Source organism: Miniopterus schreibersii (genome assembly GCF_964146895.1).
Source record: "Miniopterus schreibersii genome assembly, chromosome: 4".
In the NCBI taxonomy this organism is placed as follows: domain Eukaryota; kingdom Metazoa; phylum Chordata; class Mammalia; order Chiroptera; family Miniopteridae; genus Miniopterus; species Miniopterus schreibersii.
The window spans coordinates 45,596,908-45,621,155 of NC_138105.1; the positions used below are offsets into that span (position 1 = coordinate 45,596,908).

General features: G+C 39.1%; 1 protein-coding gene across 3 annotated transcripts in view; it reads left to right on the plus strand.

The window, feature by feature from the left end:
* The window catches only part of FHIP1A (FHF complex subunit HOOK interacting protein 1A), a 188,455-nt gene that overhangs the window by 85,682 nt on the left and 78,525 nt on the right, over positions 1-24,248 (plus strand). For all 3 annotated transcript variants that reach the window (XM_081134046.1, XM_081134047.1, XM_081134048.1), the window contains exons 3-4: positions 21,476-21,560; positions 22,442-22,673. In XM_081134046.1, coding sequence (XP_080990172.1) covers positions 22,569-22,673 — 105 coding nt within the window. In that variant the 5' untranslated portion in view covers positions 21,476-21,560; positions 22,442-22,568. The remainder of the gene's footprint in view (positions 1-21,475; positions 21,561-22,441; positions 22,674-24,248) is intronic.

Consider the following 24,248-nt stretch of genomic DNA (forward strand, 5'->3'; position numbering starts at 1 on the left):
ATGGTTCATGCAAGAAAGACAACTTTGAACTTCACTCAGTGAACCTGTACTTGCAGAAATAGCTTTGGTCTATGTGAAAATATTGGCAAATAAATTTGCTTTTTTATGGCTCATGATAAAATAAGGTATTTAAAATGGGTATTTAGGTCACTTTTAATGATTCCTTGCCCTAAATGACATTTTCTATTAGTCTACTGACCAACATCTCAACTGCAATAGAATTTCTGCAGTTGTTCTGCTATATGTTGACAAGATTGAGTAGTTGACTAAGACTAGTCTACAGCCAAGTGTGTGTGTGTGGGGGGTGTCTCTTTTTAGAAAAACAAGACAATGCTCTAAAAGCAAAGTATCTATAAAGACCTTAAAATTCTCACTGAAATTTGAAGTTTGACTCTTATTTTATACTATAGGTCTATCTAGTTTTACAACTACTGAAATATCAGTAATTGTACATTTGGTAAAAATCAACATTTGTTTTCTCTTCCTGTGAAAAATTTCTCATATAAATGATGCTCATTATTCAATATAAGGTGATGCAAAGTGATTTCATTTTTCAAGTTCAAGGGTATTCAGAATACTGTATGACAGTAAAATTAGGTATAATAAATTATCCTTACTTTAGACATGAACTGATAAATGGTTTTATATAAGATCTTAGTGATAAAAATAGGAAGTTTAGAAAATAAAAAATATTAACAATGTGTGCATCTGGCCAACTCTCTGTTCTATTCCAACTGTATCCTCTGGGTGCGTCCTGCTTTCCTAAGTCAGGTAGGCTGCTAAGCTGCTCAGGTTCCATCCAGCCAACTCAGGGCTCAAGGATCCAGAGCTCCTGTGGCCTCTGGGTCCAAGGTTCCTTCTAAGTAGTGATATTGAAGATAGAACAGGCAGGACATTTTGGAGAAACTACAAAAACTTCTCCTTATATGACTTTGGCTCAAGTCCATGAGAGATAGTTTACTAATACACTCCTTGAAGAAGAAAACTTGCTTTTTGGATATACGTGTACCCCTTAATTGTAACTAGTGAGTCAGCTGCCCTTTGTGACCTGCAGACTATTAGATGAAGCTAGTGTTACCACTTTTCTCTAGGTTGATCATCTCTTCCCATTAACATTTTTGTTGTTGTTGTTTGTTTGTTTTAAAGGTGTTTTTTTAAAGCACACCAAACTGGATTTTAGACCGTCTGTTGCCTTCGCTGCAAATGACTAGATAGAGATAATCACTCATTACCTGTGCATTGTGATGCCCAAGAATGTTTGTTGAATGAATGAATGACTTTGCCAGTCTCAACAGACATGGCTTATATTTGTTCATAACCCCAAGTGAAGACAGGCATTATCAGTTAGGTTAATAAAGCATTAAGTCGAGAGTGGGAATGTTAATGCAGGCATAATGTGGGAAAATTGCCTGGCCTGAGCTGGTAATTGGACTTTAACTGCAGCACATACATTTTTTTTGCAGTCCTTTATGTTTCTTCCTCTTTTCCCCCACGAGAGCTCATTCTTTTGACACTCACGTCTGTGTCATCACTATCCAATAATATTCATTAAGCTCCTACATGCTGAATAGTGCTGGGTTTTGTCCCTTTTAATGAGCGTGAACGTTTAAGTTAAAGGATTGGTTTTTTTGCAACACTGCTTGGTCCTGGAAGGACTCATCTGTGAGTACACATGATTTTGGCACTCTCTTTTCCTCAGTTCAGTAAGCTAATTAGATCAATCATATATTTTTGCTGGCAAGCTCAGGGTGCCTCTTAAAAACAAGGGATAAATCAGCTTGGCTTTGTGCTGGGAGATGTTATCAGACCTGGGCTCTACGTCAGGATTAGCCATTAGTGGGTTCTTTGTCTTGATTCTGTGAATAGCGACTTCCTTCCCATGATAGATGTTGACACTCTGATTCCTTGCTAATCACTTTTGTCACTTACTGTAGTACACCTTTTCAGCCACCCGTTTGCTTAGACAGAGTGCAATGCTGGGTGATACTTTGTTTTGTGCTACTATGGCTTAGGTTTTTAAAAAATGCTTTACAAATAATAATTGCACTAAACATTTCACAAAAATTATAGAAATCAAAATAAAAAGAAACATTTCTTGTCCGGCCCTCAATGGGCTGTGAAATGTGACTTGTTTCTCCTCCCTTTTTTTTTGCTCCCAGTATTCAAAGCATTTTGTTTTTATTTGCCCAGCTCAAATATCTTTGTGCAACACCTGGCGGGTCCCTCCTCACCGGTGACGCCACCTGCTTTGCCTGTAATCTCTTTCTTTCTCTCTCTCAGCCTCCTTTTGCCTCATTCCAGCATAAACCACATTTATCTGCCAGACCAATTTTCTTACATTCCTCTTTTGTCCTGTAACTACTTTCCTGAGAAATCTTTATCAGTTGCCAATTGCCCATTGAACTAGAACTTAACTCCCTTGCCTGGCCTTCATTATCAAGTCCCATGTACTCTGTCAGTGGCAGTTCCTGTCTTCTTCCAAAGTAAGTCATTTTAGAGTGAGCTTGTTCACTCCTTTCTATAAGGTGGAGCCTTGGTTAAGAGCGTGGGCACTGGTGGCAGATTAGCTTGGGAGCAGACACTGGTTCAGCCACTTACCTTGGGCAGTTAACCTCTCTGTGCCTTAAGTTTCTCATCTATAAATTAGGCAAAATGATAGTTCTTCCATCATAGAAGTGTGGGTTTTATATGTATCTGACTTGTAGGGATATAACAGAAGTGTAAACTATTAATGTATTATGCTTATGTAGTCTAAAATGTCCTTCTAATAATTATATTAGTACTTACATAATGCTTCCTATGTGTCAGGCACTGTCCTAAAACCCACATTTATATGGATTTGTTTAATCCTTGCAAGAACTCCATGAGGTAAGAACTGATACCAGTCCCATTATATAGATGAGAAAACTGAGGCTGAGAGAGTTTGAGTGACTTGCCTAACCTCACATAGTTGGTAAGTGCAGGGCTAGGATTTCACCCTAGAAAATCCAGCTCTAGAGTTAGTGCTCTTAAGCACTATTGTATAAACCTAAATTCTACTTGTGAACCCTCTCCAGGAATCTCCTTGGCCACCCAGCCCATAGGGATGTTTCTTTGTCAGAACTCCTGAAGCATGTAATAGGCAGGATAAGTTAGTAATTGCTTAAGTCCTCATTGTTTTATATCCTTCAGTCCTGTATATATACTAAAAATCCCTTTGATTGTAGTTATTATAGTAGTTCCCCCTTATCCACAGGGGATATATTCCAGGACCCCCAGTGGATGCCTGAAACCGTGGATAGTACCAGACCTCATATATACTATATTTTCCCCTTTACATACTCACTTTTTCACTTAAAGGAAGCAGTTTACAGCTTTCTTTGGCATGTCTGAATTGCTAGCATCACTACTCTTGTGCTTTGGGCCCGTTATTAAGTAAAATAAGGGTGACTTGAACACAAGTGACATGTGATATAGCAACAGTCTTTCTGATAATTGAGATGACTGCTAAGTGACTAACTGGTGGGTGACAATGGACAAAGGGATGATTCACGTCCAAGGTGGGACAGAGCAGGATGACTCGAGACTTCATCACCCTACTCAGAATGGTGCAGAATTTAAAACGTATGAATTGTTTATTTTTGGAATTTTCCATTTAATATTTTTGAACTGCAGTTGACCATGGGTAATTGAAACTTCAGATAACTGAAACTGCAGAAAGTGGAGCTGTGGATAAGGGAGGCCACATGCTAAAATAGAGAATTTGGATCATGCAAACATCAAAGAAGAAAATAAAATGCACCTGGAGATAACTGCCATTCACATATTATCTGCCCTCCTGGTCTTATTCCTAATTATTATACATATACACATGACAATATAAGTCATACCTACACATTATGTGTAGTTATGATCATGCCATGTATATAATTTTGCATTCTATTTTTCTTGCTTAACATTATAGTGTGGAGCATTTGCCTGTGTCATTAAATATTATTCTAAGTCACCATTATAATGAGTGCAAACAATTTAATTATTTACTTAATCTGTCTATAGTAGACATATTGTTTACTTCCAATTTTTAAATGACTAATACCCATTTCTACAATTAAATGGGTCATAGGTCATGGCTTTATAAAGGACTTCTGGTATGTGTGCAAAATTGCCTTTCAAAGATTGAACCAATTTATTACTGTAGTGGGACACTCCAGGTGTTTCAGTGTCCTTGTTGATTACTTGTTCACTGGAGTTTTTTGACCCATAATGTTTTGATTAGTCATTGCTAATGTGATAGATGATCCAGGGCGAGGGTCATGGCTCAAATTGCACTGAACCTAAAGTACTTTTAGTAATAAGGACATGGCGCTCCATGAGTACTTCTTTGGTCGCTTTTTCAGTAAAGATGCGATGGGCTTTGTGGAATTCTAGGGTTTGTAAACTGGAGGAGACTGTACAAACCCTTTAATATAGCCCCATGTTTTAAAGATAAAGTGAGACACAGGCTAAGTAACTTGTCTAAGTTCATACAGCTGGTTAGAAGCAGAATGACTATTAGATTTCTCTTTTTCAAACTCACTGATATTTCACTATAAAACACTTTCTCATTTACCTTAATTATTCATCTGCAGCTCTCGTCCATCTGGCTTCTGAGACTAGCTGACCCAATTTGGAAGTACCACTTATGACCACAGAACAAAATAATCAATGTTTGCAATTCTTTGGGCCTAATCAGACAGTCTAGCTTTGTCACCACATAATTCCTCTTTCCCCACTTACAGCTTCCCGTTTGCCAATGTTTAATCAGATAAAATAGGAGGAGCGTGAAGATGGGGAGCTGAAATATGGCCTGTCCTTCTGTGAGGTTGTTGAGGGCTTTACGCTTGGAAACCGGGTTCCTTAGGGCCTGTGGACTGCAGCGGTGGTTGCCGTGTCTGGCTGTGCGGCCTTTCTCCTCTCCTGCCATGGTGCTGAGAGGCGCTGTGCTTGGAGCTCATCCCTGGAAGCTGGCTCAGCCTGACTGAGCCTTGCCTTTTTTTTAAATTCTCACCCAAGGAGTGAGGATATTTTCCCCCCATTGATTTTAGAGAGAGTGGAAGGGAGGGGAGGAGGGGCAGAGAGAGAGAGAGGGGGTGGGGGGCAGAGAAACATCGATGGGACAGAGACACATTAATTGGTTGCCTCCCAACATGCACCCCAACAGGGGGCAGGGATTGGACCTGCAACCCAGCTACGCTCCCTTGACCGGGAATCAAACTGTCAACCTTGTGGTGTGCAGGCTGACACTCTGACAACTGGTACATGGTGGCCAGGGCTGAACCTTGCCCTTGAAACCAGTTCTTGGGGCCATTGCTTGAATGCAGCTTTGCTCTACAGGTTCTGAAACATGGAAATTCTTGTTACCCTCACTCTTTTTGCTTTTATCTTAAGAGCACTTGGTTTCTCAGGAAGGGCTGGGTAGCATGGGTTAATGTTTCTGTATATCAATATTGTGAGGTGAAAACTAACCGTAATGAATTTTTGCAGTTAAAAAATATGTTGATATTGTGATGATGGAGCCACACAAAGGTTAGCAGCTTCACGGCTGGGAACACATGTTACATGCATATTTCATCTTTAGTGCCAATATGACTGACAAAAGTTATTAAGGCAAAAATGTTTCCTTACTCATCTTAGCCTCAGAATAACCTACCTTTATCACCCAATCCTTAACAAAAAGCTAACGATGTTGCCAATTGATTACAAGAATTATCTTGATGGATTAAAATTTTCCTATTAAAAAAAAATCTGCTTTGAAAAGCTTCTTGCCTTTGGGGAAAGGTGAATTCCGTAATATGTAATATGCTTTTGGAGGAGAAGCTAAGAAAAAGAACTTTTAAAGATGATCATGTCCCATATATCTTTTGGGAATATGTTACTGTTGTTTAAATATCGTGGGAATGATAGGTAAAACCAAGCTTCAGTTTTTGGTGAAACAACCCTCTTTCCTTTTCTTTCATTTATTCATTTATTAATACACCCAACAAATCTTTCTTAAGGGTCTACTATGTGCCATGTGAAGCACTGGGGATATAGCAGTGAACAAAATGTAGACCTTGCTCTTATGGACTTCCTAGTGGTGGAGACTTGTGAACTGAGACCTGAGGAATGAAGAAAACTTAGTCACCCAGCACTGAAGAACATACCTACTATGAAGAGACCTGGAAATGCCATGCGAAAGCAGGGATACACATAAGTCATGTTAAAAAGAAGGGCCTTGAAAACATTCAGGTGTAATTACAGAGTTCTCATCTCAGAAACAAAAACCATTTGCCATCATTTTAGAGCCTCAACATGGTTTCTTCGGGTAGCTAGCCTCATTAGCCAGGAATTCAAAGTCTCAGGTTACAGTTACAGAAACATTTTTCTTGGTCCCCACTTCTTCAGCCCCAGCAGCTCTAGCGACTCCGTGGCTGGCCACTTGCTCCTTTAGTTTGAAGACTGCCTGGGGATTCTTTAGGTTGGCAGATCTGATTAGAGTAAGTGGAATATTTCAACACGAAAACCAGGAGAAAACTGTGACGTGCTTTTGTGCAGTGGTGCCATTGATTTTGCCTGTGTCTTGTACCCTAAGAGTTATAAGGACTGCAGGCCCTCAGTTGCATCCTCCATGGTGTGATAAGCAGCAGAAGTACCTGCAGATATTATACTGGAGATTATTAGAAAGAAGTTCTCTCTGAAACAGTCAGGACACACTTCTCAACATTAGTGTGTAAATGACTCTAAGAGAAAACCCACCCTTTGGAGCAGGCCACAGACTCACAGAAAGCTAAGGCTAAAATGCCAAGATCTCAACTTCTTTGAACTTTCTTAGACACTTTTTCCCCCCAACTAAATCTATTGAAATCTAGAATATAAATCTGATAAAAGCAATGGACACCATGGAGAGTTTTAATTTTCATTATTTTTTAAATGCCCGAGGCACTGCTTCTCCCCAAACCTCTTGGGTTCTGGCAGGCACAGATTGAAAAATAGTAGTAATAGCTCACTTCTATTAATGCTTGCAGCGAGAGAGACATTGTGCTGAGCACTTACTGTAGTGTCACATTTCATCTCTCTGGCAGCCCTGTGGGTAGGCACCATTTTGATCATCTCTATTTTGCTGACGAGGCAGTAGGCTTAAAGAAGTTTAATGTCCTCTCCAAGGTCACATGGCTAGGAAATGATGGGAGTCAGATGTGAACCTGGGTCTCCCTAACTAACCAGCCAATGCCCTTACTCGCTGATCTAGTGGGATCTCAGCACTAGATGCTCCCGGATGATGTCATGATCTTATCTTCCTAAGGTCACACTTGTGGTCAGGGCCTGCACCAGGATTGGGACCCAGGAATTCCTGTCCCTGGTCCAGTGTTCTTTGTGCTATACCATATTGATTACTGCTTTGGAAATGTCAGTGATATTTAATGGGTGAGCTTAGTTTCCTGGAAATATATTTCCTTAAAACAAAATGTAGTATAGGACACATGCTCTTCCTTTCACATAGCTTAAGAGCCTGTTTATTTTAAGAATTAACATCACTAAAATGTCTGTACAACCTAAAGTAATCTGTAAATTTAACACAATTGCAATCAAGATACCAATGGCGTATTTCACAGAAATAGAACAAATATTTCAAAAATTTGTATGGAACCACAAAGACCTGGAATAGCCACAGCAGTCTGGAGAAAGAACAACAAAGTTGGAGGAATCATGCTACCTGATACCAAATTATACTACAAGGCCATAGTAATCAAAACAGTGTGATACTGGCATAAAAAACAGATCAATGGAACAGAATAGAGAGACCAGGAATAAACCCTTGCCTTTTAGGTCAATTAATATTTGACAAAGGATGCAAGAACATACAATGTGGTAAAGATAGTCTACTCAATAAATGGTGTTGGGGAAATTGGACAGAAACATGCAAAAAAAAGAAACTAGACTACCTACTTACACCATACACAAAAATAAACTCAAACTGGATTAAAGACTTAAATGTTAGACTCAAAACAATAAAAATCCTAGAAGAAAACACAGGCAGTAAAATCTCTTGTAGCAATATTTTTTCTGCTATATTACCTCAGGAAAGGAAACGAGAAAAAATGAACAAATGGGACTGCATCAAACTAAAAGGTTTTTGCACAGTAAAGGAAACCATGAACAAAAGGAAAAGACTACCCACAGAATGGAGAACATATTCGCCAAAGATACATCTGATAAGGGGTTAATATCCAAAATATATAAAGAACTTATAAAACTCAACATCGAAAAAGCAAACAATCCAATTAAAAAATGTGCAAAGGACCTGAATAGACACTTCTCCAAAGAGGACATTCAGATGGCCAGTAGACATATGAAAAGTTGCCCAATGTCACTAATCAAAGAAATGCAAATTAAAACCACAATGAGTAGTCACCTCACCCGGGTCAGAATGGCTGCCATCAATAAATCAACAAACAAGTGTTGGCAAGGACGTGAAGAAAAGGGAGCCCTCTGTTGGTGGGAATGTGGATTGGTGCAGCTGCTGTGGAAAGCAGTGTGGTTACGTCAAAAAATTAGACCTGGAACCATGCAGTGGCATCACTGAAGGAGCCCCTCTTTGGTGAAGCAGCTCCTCATTCCCCCTCCTGACCACGGCTGCAGGTTGACTCCTCTCATCCATCCGGTCCTCCCAGTTCTCCTCATCGTCCTGACCTAGTTCTCCTAGTCGTCCTTGTCACCCACGCGACCACTCACTTTTCTCTCAGCTTCAGTTGCTTCACCTCTTTCGCTGAGTGGTTGTGAGAATTAGACAGTGTAATGTGGTGCCCGGTACAGAGAAAGTGCCCCGTGGACGGCAGCCTTTCCCACTGGTGGCCGTCGCTGTTGCTTCCCCGGGCAAACGTCTCTCCCCGTGAGCTGCCTGCGCCTGGGCCCTGCTCACAAGCTCCACGCTGCACACCTGGGGCAGTGGATCAATGCGTGGAGTCACCCACGGATAACAGAAGGTGTGACCCCCTACCCTCAAGGCGACCAGAGTCTGTTCCTGAAATAACTTCGACACAAAGCAGAAACAGCGTTGCCATAGGGAGATGTAATTAAACTAAGAGGTTTAGAGCAGAAAGATATTAATAGGGCAGGTTTAAGGCGGGTACTTAATAAGTATTCAGCCTAATGTTTCTGATCCTGGCAACCAAAGGCTTTGGGATGCTGAAATTTTTGGCTAAATTATACTGACACGTTACATTTCTGCTCTGAATTCTAACCTCCCTCAACTTTTAATGACAACTTGTTCTTTGAACTGCACATGTGACAGGGATGGACAAAGTACTTTTTTTTAGGCCAAGTAGGTGGAATTAGATCTGAGGGCATCTGTTTAATGCATCCAGGTCCCTTTGACACTTTTGTAACCATTTGCTGAATATATCATCATTTATGCAGGGTGTACTGTTAGGCTGAGCATATGCTAATTTCATATGCTTGGTTGTAGTTAGTATATAGATAATTTGATTCTTTTTGCTTTCTAAATTTTTTTAAAAATATAATTATTCTGTTGAATGATTTTGAAAAAGTTTCTTCCTCCAGAAAGAGAGCCAAACTAGAATTATGTTTTCTGAATCACATTTTTTGGGGGCTAGCATGTTCTGCTTTGTGCTTCTCCCCTCACTCACAGGGCGAGGTTTAGGAGAGAAATCACAGGGGGAATCTGTTCCCTTGCTTGTTTGATTCTCCCAGAGGCACTGGCTCTTTGATCTTCTGCTGGAGTAGCTTCTCTGATCTTTCTTTCTGTAAGGTGTTTGTGCCTCTGCATGATGGATGTTTCACTAACCCAAGTAAATAGAAGAAAATTTTCTCCCGCCTTTAAATGTGCTGCTTTCCTTGTTCTTTCAAAATAAACACTTTTTTTGGGTAAGAACATTTTAGAGGCATTTCGCATCAAATCAACAGAATTGTAGCCTTTAATGAAATTGGAAGCACCAAGAAGTGGTTTGATTGTGAAGAATCCATTTTTGTTTCTTTCGTCTTGACCACACTCCCTTCACACAATAAGGGAACAACTCTCCTCCTCCTCTTTATTTTTTTAAACAAGAGTATCAGATTTCATTGAATTTTGTCCTTTGGCTTTTATTGTCACTTTCCTTTATCCCTTGAAAGGGAGGAAAATCTCTCAACTGTGTACAGAGTAAATTCAATTATGAGGAAAATAGTCTACAGAGTTAAACAAGATGAACTGAGGCTTTGCAACTGAATCTAAGCATTGCGGTGATGTTGTAGACAGTCTAATCCGCGACTCAGAAACATAGTAGTCATTTTGATACACTGTTGATTTGACTAATTACCCTGAAGACTGGCTGGCAGACTGAATTGCTCTAGTCAACTAGTAATTTTGATCAAATCAACGAGTAATTACAGTTTTGTGCAGGCAACAAATATAGAATACTGATTATGTTAAACTAAAGGAGAAGTTATTGTGATATAATCATATAAAATGTTTAATTCTCACATTATAGCAGCTCTTTTACCTTTTTCTTAATTTAAGGCTTAAATTCTCAGAACACACTATAAGACAAGATTGTGGCAACTTTTTGGACAGAATCACTTTATTCCTTCAATAAACAATATATAAACAAGCCAAAGGTTCTCTAGTGTTAAGATAAGTACTTATATTTAAACATACTTTTGGAAGCCCTCAGAACTAATATGCTCAGATTTAAACCTTAAAATTCTCTTTATATTTCTTACAGGAAGAACCTAGAAATGAACAATTTGTGTGGCAGAGCCAGAGTTATTGCTGCTATTTTCCCTACCCATCGATTAAATGAATACTAATAATTCCATGATCAGGTCTACCTGAAACCCAAATATTTATATATTTTTGGTTCTTATTCTAGCATCATCCTTTTTCTCACTTTTGAGAAATCTTTCTTCAGCAAATAATGTTTATTACTGAATTTCTAATTAGCAATGTTTGTATGCTATATTTGTGGCTATCGATTTAAAATACTTTAGGATCAGAGGCATGTTTACTTACTGGAAAATCGCTTTAATTTTACTTGAGTTGTCTCCTGGATGGTTGACCTATATTAGATTCCTTTTCTATGAAGGCAGGAAATATAATTTACTTCGAAGTTAGTGCAGATTTGCTGTAGAATTAGTTTGTGAAGCTTCTTCAGGGTAGTTATTCCGAAGAAAGATTCAGGATTGTGTAGTAACTTCATCCACTATTTATGTCCTTGATACTCCACAAAAAAGAAATCAGAAAGAGACAGAACAGTGATTTTCAAAAGGTTTGTGTACTTTTGGGTTTACTCTTGGGGAATTGGAGATGTATTCCTGCTCTTTCCTTGCTTGGTCCTAGTTTCTGCCTGCTTCTCCTAGTGTGAGTATATCACCTGCTGAAAGCAATTCTTGCGTTGGAAGATACACATTTTTTGTGACCCCCAAATGCCTATTGCTTTGTTGGATACTCATCTACTTCTCCAACTTAATGAGAAAAAGTATGTTGATTTCCAACAAGTGCCTTCCTAAGAGGTGTTCAGCAGTGATTTTGAGTTTTTGCACGCCTTGCCTTAAACACGGACATTAGAACCTAATCTCCAGATAAGTTGCTTTTCCATTCCAATAGTATTGAGTCAGATCATCAATTTTTGGTAATCCCATGAGGCATAGAAGTATTATGCATATATATATGTCAATATGTAAAATTATTCTTGCCAAAAATCCTAGCCAAATTCTACTTTTGCTTCCATACCCTCTTTACAACTCTTTTGATTTTAGAAGTTAATCAACTCTTAAGTGCAGGATACTTCTGAGGGGAACGTAGGAGCCCTTTTCTACTCTTACTGTTCATCGTTTTCTACCTGAAGCACCAACTAACTCTAGGGAGAAATAGTGCCAAGTGCAAAAGTTATCTGAAGCAAAACTTAATTTAAAACACTGCCTTTGATATTTCTTTTTTTCTTTTTTCTCTTGCTTTCTCTTTCCCCTCTGTACAAAAGACATTGATATACATGTGTTAATTTAGTGGAGAAAAATGTTAATTAAAGAAGCCTAGATAGCCTGAAACCATTCAAGCCTGTGCCAGTCACTCCAGAGGCAAGTGGAGATGAATTGAAGCAGAATATGGGAGGGCTGTGATCTACCCAGTTGCTTCTGAGGCTTATAGATAAATGAATGCCTTCCTCCCCACGAGGACAGCCTCTCTGCAGGCCTGCTTAGGGCTGGCAGCCATCCAGTCAATAAGCCATCCTTGCTGTGACAGAGGAACTGCTTAATATAAGTCGTTTCAGCTTTTGGTTTTATTTCTTGGAAAGGCATCCCAGTAAGCTGAAATTCTGAACCCACAAGCAGAAATTAGAGCCTCCATTACCCTTTGTTAATTGCAAATCACATATGGCTTTTCTATTGTAGAGTCTCTGAAAAGGCAACAACTAGTGATTAGTATTTACACCTGGGCGCAGAACTAGACTTGTGTGTGAGCATGCACAGCTGGTGTGTGTACATGCACAGGTGTGCAACTCTGTGCACAAGGGGGCTGGAGGGAGAGAGAATAAATGCACCTCCCATGGAGGTAAAACGCTGCTTCACTGCCTGAACGGGAGAAGGTATTTGCATTTCTCTTACCAAGTTATGTTTCAGAATTCCACAGAATCATACTTGTAGCAAAATGAAGTCTTTAGAGCAGTGAGGGCAGCTGTTAAGGAGAGCAATAGTTTTACAACAAAGTTTAAGAAACTTATTTACAGGTGCATAATGATCTTTGATTTTTCAGGGTGAATGTTAGTTTGAAAGAGTAGGCTTTGTACAAGTAGAAAAAAACCCTATTAAAAGAAGCCAAATACTTTAAAAAGTTATAGTGAGTAGTGGTGAAACTGCTCAAGTATAACTACAGTTAATTGCAATGCTGGAAGCTTTTCTGCATATGAGAAATCTTCATAGTGAGCCATATTTACTTTGGCTGAGTTTTTTGGAGAGGTCCTTAAAAATTATTAAGATCCTTGAGGTCCCCAGGAAAGGGTCTTGGGGAACTCCAGGTTCCTCAACTACATTTGGAGAATCACCAATCTAGACAAAGTTATAGTAATCAAGACAGCATGGTACTGGCCCCAAAACAGACACATAGATCAATGGAACAGAATGGAGAGCCCAGAAATAAACCCATGCCTGTATGGTCAATTAGTCTATAACAAAAGAGTCAAGAATAGAAATGGGAAAAAGATAGTCTCTTTAGTAAATGGTGTTGGAAAACTGGACAGATATATACGAAAAGATGAAGCCAGACTATATTTTCTTACACCATATACAAAAATAAACTCAAAATAGATTAAACACTTAAAATGTAAGACCAGAAACCATAAAACTCCTAGAAGAAAACATAGACAGTAAACTCTTTGACATTGGTCTTAGAAATACCTTTTTGCATGTGTTTCCCAGGCAAGGGCAACAAAAGCAAAAATAAGCAAATGGGATTAAATCAAACTAAAAAGCTTTTGTATAGCAAAGGAAACCATCAACAAAATGAAAAGGCAACCACCTGAATGGGAGAAGATATTTGCAGATGATATATTCAATAAGGGATTAATATACAAAATATATAAAGAACTCATATAGCTCAACCTAAAAAAAAAGAAGCAGTCAGATTTAAAAATGGGTAGAGGACCTGAACAGACTGAAAAATATTTTGGCAGAACATTAACTTTCCTAATTCCTAGAGCTATGAACTTCATAAACTGAAGGTAAACTGCATAAATTTAATCCAGTAAGTATTATTGCACAATAACACTAAAATAAGCATTAAAGACATGGTCCTTAAAAATAACACAACCATTCTGAATTCTTTACACTTTCCTAACGTCATTTTTATTCATATTTACTCCACTGGAAGTTAAAAACTCATATAACTATATATGTAGTTGGTTTTCCTTTGTGTTTTTTATTAAATATCTCCTAACATTTTGTGGTCATTGTAATTGATTCAAATAGCATATTAAGGTACTCTTATCCCTACTCACACCCATCAGGCTGTAATCAATGTGCGGACACTTCCTCTTCATATTAAGACAAAGAGGAGACTTCAGGTACACTCTAATTGCTATACTTTCTCCAGACTTTAGTACTTCCCTTTTGTTTAGGATTTTTCTTTTCTTTTGTTAAATTTAAAAAGTGTTTTTGCTAAGTAGTACATAAACATGGTACCAAATTAAAAAATGAAGAAGTGTGCACAGTGAAAACAAGTTTCCCTGCCCCTCGTCCCTGGCCACCCAGCGCCCCTCTGCTGAGGCAGCCACCTGAGTCCTTGTGTATCTTCACAGAGCTCACCTGTGCGCTTACAAGCATGTAGAGTAACACGTTCCTTTTCACTTCTTACACAATGGTGGCAAATTCTACTTGCTGTTCTGTACATATCCTGGCAGCCTTTCCATATCAGTACATTCAGAGCTGTGCCTTTAAATACAAATTGTGACATGGCATTCCACTATACAGAAGTCCCCTCATTTATATAACCAGACTGTTGCCAGTGGATACTTAAGGTCTTTCTAATTGTGTACTGTCTAAACAGTCCTACAAAGGACGTCACTCTTCTTGAAGAGGTGTTAGTGGTTAAGAGAATGCATCTGGGTCAGACCATAGGATATCTGTGTGACCTTGATTAGATCAGTGCCTATACCAATCTGTGCCTCTGTTTCTTTATCTATGAAGGAGGGTAATATAGTTACAGATTTAAAGAGTTAATGGTGTAATGTATTTAGAATAGTACCTGGTACTGAGAAGTGCTCAATAAGTGTCAGTTCTTACCATTATTCCATATGCTGTTTTTTAAGGTGAAAGCATATTTGTAGGGTGAGCACACAGAAGTGGTTTTGATGATCAAATTTAATTTTGTAGGTAGAACACCAGTGCAATTCCTCACCTGAGGTGCCTGAGATACACCCATGTTTACTTCCCTAGATCACCTCTTGGTATGTGTGTAAGCCTGGACCTTGATTGCATACTTACTACTGAGGCCCATGCAGTGCTGCTTGAGAGGGAGAGATTTCAAGTTAAATCCACCCCCCTGAAAATTTCCAGTATTTTTAGAAGGTCTTGCTTTTTATTTTTGTCCATATAGTGTTTTATCTTGATAATAAACTGATCATAACAATAATATATATGTGAGTGGTCAACTACTTTAAACCAGTAGATTTTTATTATGTACTTCTAGAAACTTTTACCTACTCATGGATGAGAAAATGTAGTCATTTAAATCGTAGTACCATGTGAGAGGGATTATTATATTTACATGTAAGAAAGTCTTACATTACTTTTATGTTTATAAAAAGTAAATGTAAAATTAGAACTTCATAGTCTTAGGTTACCACATAAGTGCTGCTATCATTCCCCCTACCTGAAGGCAGGATGCCTTTATCGTTAGCTCGAGCACCGGTGGTTCTCTCCCTTTCTGTCATGTCCTTAGTACCCAGTAGGCCTCTAACTCTCCATGGCCTGTTTCTTAGACTGGCAAAGGAAGGTGCTGCGTCCTGATCGGCATAGGATCATGTTCTAGGAGACCAGGAGTTTGCTGACTTTTGAGCCTGTTACTAAATTATAATAAATGCCAATCATTTTTTACCTCTGACAAGTCACCTTGTGGTCCTTTGGGTGGGAGAGGAAGCGCTTAGCCAGCCATGAAATTTGTAAGGCTCCGAGGCCTGAACTGATTATTATTCAAGAGCATGATTACTCCGAGGCTGGAACGACCCCCAAGCTGCCAAAACAGAACTTTCTGTTATCACTGAAGTTGCAGAAGCCTCACAACTCTCTCTTCAGTGATACCTTTAGAGTTGGAACTGGCCTTTGCCTCAGCTTTGGGACTCTTTGTGGTTTTACCACGAATGCATCTTTAAAGTGGCTTTTAACCTTTTCTTGGAAGGGGGGGCAATTTATGGACCCTTTATAGAATTGGCTGAAAACTATAGCCACATCTCTTTAGAAAAATCTTCCCACAGTTGATGAGACTCATGGATATATGTAGAATTACATTGTTACTTGACTCATTGCACTTACTGCGTCGTATGCCATGCATGGATGAGGAACATTTTCGAAAAGGTCGTCCTCATGTCATCTTTATTACTCCTCAGGTTGCATATCTGAAGATTTTCACATGAAGGCATTTGAAAGACTGCTGGTAGGAAACTAATTCTGATGGACACATGTATAAAGACAGGTATTAGACTAAACAGCGTAACTTCCCAAAGATCCTTCCTTTTCCAGAGGAAGTGACCAAAACATGCTGGTCATACTACTAAGATTATATTGATTGATTAGGATGTTGGGGAAACTTCCCCCAAGAATGATCCAGTTTTCATTTTCAACATCTCTCTCCATGTGGATAAGAAACTTTTCTGTTCAGTCACTCATGAGCTCATGCCTCAACACTTGCTATAATTTTCAAAAGCTATAATTTTTACATTCCAAATCCTTGCCAGCAGTGGTTTAGTTTCTTAAGTAGCATTAAAAATTAAAGTTCCCGAACAAATTTCAGGTATGAATTTGAATATTAATTTTAATTTTTCTCTTCTGCTCATTCTGTTTATCAGTCAGTTCCCTGGCAGTTGGGTATGACCTAGTTGGCAGCCTGATCCAGTGAAATGAAGATGTGAAACAAGGTGGAATTATTTCAGGGCATTAGCAGTTTTCCTTAGTCTTGTTACTCATTTGAAGTATGCCTTTATCAAAACCTGAAACCATTTGGAATATACATATTGAGAGAACTTTCTTCATGCATGGTGAAATTCTTGAGAATTTTTCTGTGAGTGAACTGGTGACCTACACTTGGAACAAAACAAGATGCTATTTTACTGAAACTGTGGACAGTGAACCACGAAGGGGCCAGAGTCAAACTCTATGGTACCCTGGCTAGTGACTCGGTTGGTTGGAGTGTCATCCTGTACACCAAAAGGTTGTGGGTTCAGTTTCCAGTCAGGGCACATACCTAGGTTGAAGGTTCGACCCCCAGTTGCGACATATACAGGAGGCAGCTGATTGATGTTTCCCTCTCTCTCTCTCTCTCAAATCAATAAACATATCCTTGGGTGAGGATGAAAAACAAAGCTTTATGGCAAGTTGAGGGAGGCTCAGGACAAGGTCCGGGAGAGTCAGGGCTATTAGATGCTTTCTTTATTTTCCACAGCCCAGCATTGCTATGTGATATGAGAGTGAGAAAGAAAAGGAAACTGGGCCAGAGGATTAGAGCACAGGGAGGACTTAGGTTTAATAGGATTTTATTAGGCTTTAAGTTGAGGTTGTCTGAGATAGTTTGACCCAAAATGAATTCCCTTCACTGCTCTCAGTTGTAAGAGAGGGCACAAGGTTCCCCTCTTTCAGATGTTCCCAATATTTGAAGATTCTTCACCCTTAGATGTAATTTTGCATGGTAAGCACTTTACAGTAGTAGACTTTTTGTGTGTTTAGTAGCAGCCAATTCAGGGCATTCCAAAGTGCATTCTAAAACAATGAGATTTTTATACTGGCGATTGCTCAAGAAACCAACCAACCACGGATTCGGTTTGTTTGTATATTTAAGATGATTGATTCCTGTGCTTTGGGTTCCGTAAGTGAAATATGCTTCAATAGAAAAAAAGTGTACATGTAGAATCCCATTTACAGCTAGAATTCTTGGGAAGGTTTTTGTACAATGGCCATTGTTTAAGGTGACCTCTTCCCAGTTAGTATCACAGTTGCAATAAAGAACGTAAAATAATGACTTTTGAGCTAGAAGAGACCTAAGAAATAATCATTTAATCCTAACTACTCACCTAAGTGAGGTTCCAAACCAAGAGCCCCATTTTTTACTGAAGGTGTCACAGCTGATTAGAGCTGGAACCAGAGTCTTGGGGCCTTTTCTCCCAGTTCAAAGCTCAAGTCTCCAAGTGGGGACTTTAAGTTTTCTGACTTCCACACTTGGAAAACCAAGTTAAAAACTCTTAGCCATCACCCTTTGTCCCCCACTTTAAATCCACCTAAACTCTCCAACCACTTCCACAAACCAACCAGAGAAATATCAGGTGGGAAGAAGGAAAGGTGGGAAGGGAGCCTGCCATGTCTTTCCATCAAGGTCAAGACATTACCTCTGATTCGGTAGCTCACTATGAAAAGACTCGGCTTTGCTTTTTTTTCTTGAGGCCTCACCTGACCTGTGTTCTTCACCTTTCTTCTCCTCTTGCTCCATCAAATCCTTTTTTTTTTAAAAAATCTTCAAATTCTCCATGTTCATTGGTTCCTTCCCATTAGGCCTGCAAATGTGATCACTTTTTCCTCAATAAAAGTGTTCTCTTAGTTCTGTCTCCCTTTAAGGTGGTCATCCATTTCTTTCCCTTAAGGAATTTTTAATAATTTGTTTTTAAAGGATATTGTATTGAAACATAAAATAATTGAAGGATGGTATGAGATAATGTAGAATTAAATGCCAAAATGTTTACATTATAAGTTCAATCTGTAGTGAAAGAGATATGTTAACATATAGTCATTCAGGGACTCTTTCAGGAAAAAAAAAGTAATTTTGACACATTTATAGCTCTCCTAAGAATTGTAGATTTTGAAAGAGTCTGAAATTAGATATCTGTTTATTTGGGAATGAGGTTGAAGGAATTTTTACATTGGAAGGGGGTGTGATCTAGAAAACTAGAATCTAAGCTTTTATGACCATATGGTGTCTTATAATTCTGTGATGTGGAAGCATATACTTATGCTTTTTTTACAGTCAAATAAAAGATATCATATACTTTCCAAAAAGGGCAAATAAAAATACATATAACTTTTATGTCAGTTACCTCCGTCTCCAACAATTTAATATAATTTTTCTTTTCTTTATTGATGGAAAATATTTTTATATATAGTATTGAGATGAATAAATTGATGACCAGTAATATTTTTGGAAATAATAGTTCTGTCTTTTCAGTATAGAATTTGTGATGATATATCAGGTTGTTATATAAGTTTTGTGTTGTTTTTTTTTTTTTTAAATCCTCACCCAACGATATTTTTCCCATTGCTTTTCAGAGACAGTGGAAGGCGGGGGAGAGAGAGAGAAACATCGTTGCGAGAGACTCATCCATTGGTTGCCTCCTGCTCACGCACTGACCAGGGCACAGATTGAGCCCTTCAGTCCACAGGCCGATGCTCTAACCACTGAGCCTAACAGGCTAGGGTATCTATATGTATTTTGATACATGCCAGAAAACTCAACAACCACACCACAAAACCACATGCAACCCCTGTCGGAAAAAGAGCCCTTTGGGTATTTTTTGGTGTTGGTGGTTTGTTTGAAGAAAGAAAAAAAATCTTGCTAGGCCTAGATGGTTTATAGAGCTGTCTCTTAGGCATGAAATTCGAGTTTATGTGCATGTGTGTATTTATGGGAAGAGCGGGCTGACTGTGTGCCAAGAGCGGCCAGCACTGCCAGCTTCAGATGCCTTAGGCTGAAGAGGGAACAGGACGAGCCAGGGGAGATGTGTTTGATGTCGGGCATGTCACATGGCACACACTCCAGCCACTGCAGCCTCTTTTACCCACTCGCAGCTTTTGCTCAGTTTTGTCCTCTGTTTTTCACTTGGGACTTTTAGTTGTGATCCAAAAGTTAAATAAAAAGTTTAGAACTGACAAATGCAAAAAAGGAAAAAAAGTTAAGCCTGATAACAGGCAAAGGCAGAATTATATTGGAAATCTTGGTGCTTGAGGAAATAGATCCTTATGCGTCTCTTAAATATGATGCAGTGTCTTCCTTTTGGTTTTATGTTGCGTGGGGACATGCCTGTGCTTTAATAGTCTAGCATGGGGATGAGAGTGGAAGAGTGGAAATATTCAGCCCTTTGGTCTCTGGGTGTGTTTAGGTAGCATTTTCACTCGTAGGATCTTCTGGTATCGTGGTTTGTTCTCAAATGCGGCTTGCTCGCCTTGCCTGACACACCTCCTTTTCTCCATCTGTGGTTTCTGTATTCATGACACGTTTAGATTCTTCAGGCATCTGCTTCAAAAGTGTGATCGGATGAGCACCAACCGAGATGCACTTTTCCCAGAGAAGATCCAGATTCCTTAAGGGAATAGGGTTGGGGATTCTAGCCAGCAGAAAGGAGAAGACGGTTTTCTAGAAAGAACACTGGATTGGGGATCAAGACTCTTATATTCTATTACCATCAAAACTAACTTGTAGCCCTAGCCAGTTTTTCTCAGTGGTTAGAACGTCAGCCTGCGGACTGAAGGGTCCCGGATTCGATTCCAGCTGAGGGCACATACCTCGGTTGCAGGCTCGATCCCCGGCGCCGGTCGGGGCAGGTGTGGGAGACAAACAATGTGTCTTTCTCACATCGATGTTTCTCTCTCTCTCTCTCCCCCTTCCACTCTCTCAGAAAAGCAATGGAAAAAGTATCCTCAGATGAAGTTTAAAAAACAAACAAAAAGCAAACAAACAAAAACTAACTTGTAGATTTATGACCTTAGCTAAGATATTTATCTTGTCTGCAATTCAGCCTCACTCTCTGAAAGGTTTCATGTAAAGTCCCTTTGAGAACTAACTTAAAGGACGTTAGAGAGCATGTGTCTGATTTTAATTTAGAGGCAGTTGGTATGATGTATATTCCCCTCAAAGCTCTGAAGGAGAATCTGAGAATCCTAGAGCTGGAGGGAATCTCAAGGAGTCTTCTACTTTTTCAAACCTTTGGGATAAAGCAAAATATTCTGATTTTCTTTATTATCATCATTATGTCATCTGAATAAAAGATCTGGATGTTTTTCACAGAAATATGTTTAGGGCAATGAGGAAGTTGAGTCAGAACTTCCTCATTGCCCTATTCTATCTCTTATCACTTAAAGCAAAGCTGCATGCTGAAATGCTATCTATATGGGCTAGCCTGTAATCAAAATGAGGGTAAGAGGCTGGCAGCGGGGTCACAGGGAATGGTGGGGACCACGGGACTGTGGGGACTGGGAACACATACCCTGCATGCTTGGGGTGGCCACTCTTAATTTTCAAAACACCAGATGAGCCCAAGAAAAAACATGCCTCAGTGCAAAGGGCTGTGGTTGGCAGTGAACAGTGTCTTATTGAAAACAACAGTTTTGTATCCTTAGCACTTCTACAATGGGGAATTCACCAATTGAAATAATAAAACATAGTCATAGAATACATGCACAGCTGTTTCCCTCGGGAACATCATGTGTGCAGTCCTCCCCCTGACAGGCCTTCCTCTTGTTATATACCTTAGTCTTCTCCCATTCTCCGTAAAAAATGTTTCTTCAGAATTATTAGTTCTTGCAAGTTTTCTGTCCTTACGTACTAACATTTTTAAAAAGCTCCTTTAATGATGAATGGTTAGCCTCCCACCCCCCAGCAGAAGCACTTGTTTTGAATATCCCTTAAATATTTTCCAGTGTTGAATTCCACTCCCCACAAAGAACTTGACCCTTAAGTCTAACTTGAATCATCACCTGAAGCCTTGTTTCTTTTTGTTTGTTTGTTTGTTTGTAGGAGGAACAGTTGATCAGTGCCCTCCTTGTAATACCCTTCAGAGCCATCGGTTGAAAATAGCCGTTTTTGTTTTTCTTTTGGCACGGTAAGTTTGGAAATTTTATCATGGCTTTATTTTCCAGTGCTCTGATAATTACAGTGTAATTACCTTTCTCTGATCTCTCTCCAATCTGTACACTAAAAAAATTGTATTTTGAATGGCACCCAGTCCTTTTACGGGCTGTTCACACCGGTGAGATAACACCGCTGTGTTCTGTTGTCAGAGAGTAAGCGCCACACAACTGGATCCTACCCGCTGTTCTCCGTGTAACCTCAGTGCCTTTTTTCTCCCTACGGGGAGTCTGTTGCTGTCAGAGTTTCTTCATATTTTATCCATATAATTCATTTTTCATTTGTAAGTGTCCTCTATCTTGTTTTTGATGGATCATTTCTCTCTGATTTATCAAGGTTACTTGGAATTCTGTTATTTTTCAGAAAATCTAGAAACCTTCACTTTGTTTGTAGCCACCAAGTGACTGAGAATGCTCTCAGTTCCATTATGAAAGTCATTGATTAAAAAAAAATTCAATAATATTGGACCCAGGAGTCTGTGTGCTGTTTTATAACTACCCCAAGTTTCATCAAGCCATTTATTTCTGTCACTGTTAACTAATGGTTTTCCTGTTTCTGGATGTTTTTAAACTCCACGGACATTGTTATCATAGTTTCTTGCTTGATTATAGCAACTAGATTTGAGTGATTTAGCATTATAATCTAGGGGGTTGTGGTTGGCATTATTTTTTAATTTTTAGTAGTAAGGTGAGAGAACACAGGGAAGCCTTTAGATTGAGTAGGAATGTCTATTTTGTAGATGTTTTGTTCTGTGTTGGGCTTTGCAAATTTGTCTATGATTTGATTTAAATATAGTAGTCAGTGTCCTATTCAATATATGAACATAATGAGATGCATTTTTTGTTGTCATTACAGGTTTTGGAGGGTGACAATGAAATGTGAAGAAGTTACATTTCTTATGTGATACTTGAAAGTTAGTGACTGCTTACGAAATATTCATGAAAATTAAATATGACTTAGAAGCACTGATCTATGAAGGTTTATGATGTCATCGGTTGCGACAGAAAGCAAACTCCAGCAGGCTGTGAGCCTGCAGGGAGTTGACCCAGAAACATGCATGATTGTATTTAAAAACCACTGGGCACAGGTAATGTATGAGTTCCACCTTCTCTGCTGGTCTCGAGGCCTCCATCACCCTGAACCAGGGCTTCCTACCTCTGTGAAAGGTAACTGCGCTTCCAGAGACAGGGAGGAAAACCCTTTTAGAAAGGAAGAAAAGCAACTTTCTCTTCTTGCTCTTTTAGAATAGGTATCTGGTTAAAACCCCTGGTTTTCAACAAAAGCAATTAGAGAGCACATATGTTCCTCAGATGTTTTTAGAAGAACAGCAGTCGGCCTTCAAGTGGGTTTGACCTCACCTTCTATACACTGGGTCGTGTTTACATCCCCTTGCTCCCCGTTGTCGCTGCCGATTTCCATCCAGACCTTGCCCTCTCACAATATGAAGGCGCACATTTATTAGATGTTTACCAAGTGCTCTGCCGATTACTTCAAATGCCTTATATCATTTAGTCTTTTCCACAAACCCATAAGGCAGTTAGTATTAGCTTCCTCATTTTACAGACGAGGAAATGGAAAATTATAGAGGCTGAGTAACTTGCTTGAGGTTATATAACTAGCTAGTTTTCAAGCAAGTACTTAGATCTTGGTCTCTTGACCTCAGTAGTCTGCCCTTTTTCAGGGTGGCGGACCAGTGTGATTTAAGGAAAGACAGTACCAGGTGTTGTCTGAATTCAGTCCAAAGCTGATTATAGATGTTTTTTTCTTAGTCACTTTGGCTTCTCCATGACTTCTCTGATCTGCTCGCATGGATAACGAAGGGTTGAATGTTCAGAAAATTTACCAGCTCACCCTTTTCCTCAGGGAGTTTACAAGCAGTAAAATAAATAAAATTGGCATTCTTTACTGCTTGTCCAACATTACACTCCCAGGTGAGCTGGTAAGTGGCTATTTATGTGACAGTTTTTTAATGACTACCCAGTTCCTTCCTGTGGCCGGAAAGAGCACATGGGTTAAAGCACTGAGCCTGTAAATCACAGCAATTATGGGGGACACAGTTTAGATTTAAAAACAAAATCAATTCTGCTTCTGGGCCATTTACACTTTGTAGTTTCTTGTCACCATCCAGTGGAAAGCTTCTAAAATTTCTTATGCATTTCTCATTCTCTGACTTTTTACCGTTAGAATCTTAATGGGTTTTCTCTGGATAGTAAGGGCACATCTGCTTTAGCGAAGGGAAGAAAATAATTCAGGAATCTTCCAGGTAATAGAATAATGACCTTTGGCTTTGTACTTTTATAAGGATTTTAAAGTGCTAGCTCCAAAGTGGGCTGGTAAACCCTAAGGATGTGCCCGATAGGCTACTGTGTGTAAGAATATCTTAGAAGCCCTATTTCTATCTTTTAAAATTTCCTATGTTGTGTTTATAATGTACATAATATATTCATATATTTATATGTATATACTTGTTAATTTAATTATTTTCCTCGTATTTTTATAACTATTAAGAGTGCACAGTCAGATGTTTTCTATTGAGGACATTTTCAGCCTTGGTCATTTCATTTGGTGGAAGAGTACCATTCTAATATCATTCTGTGCTCTGAGCCCCATCTCGTTTATTTGTTTGTGTATAATACCTTTGACTGTAATCATTCCTGCTGGG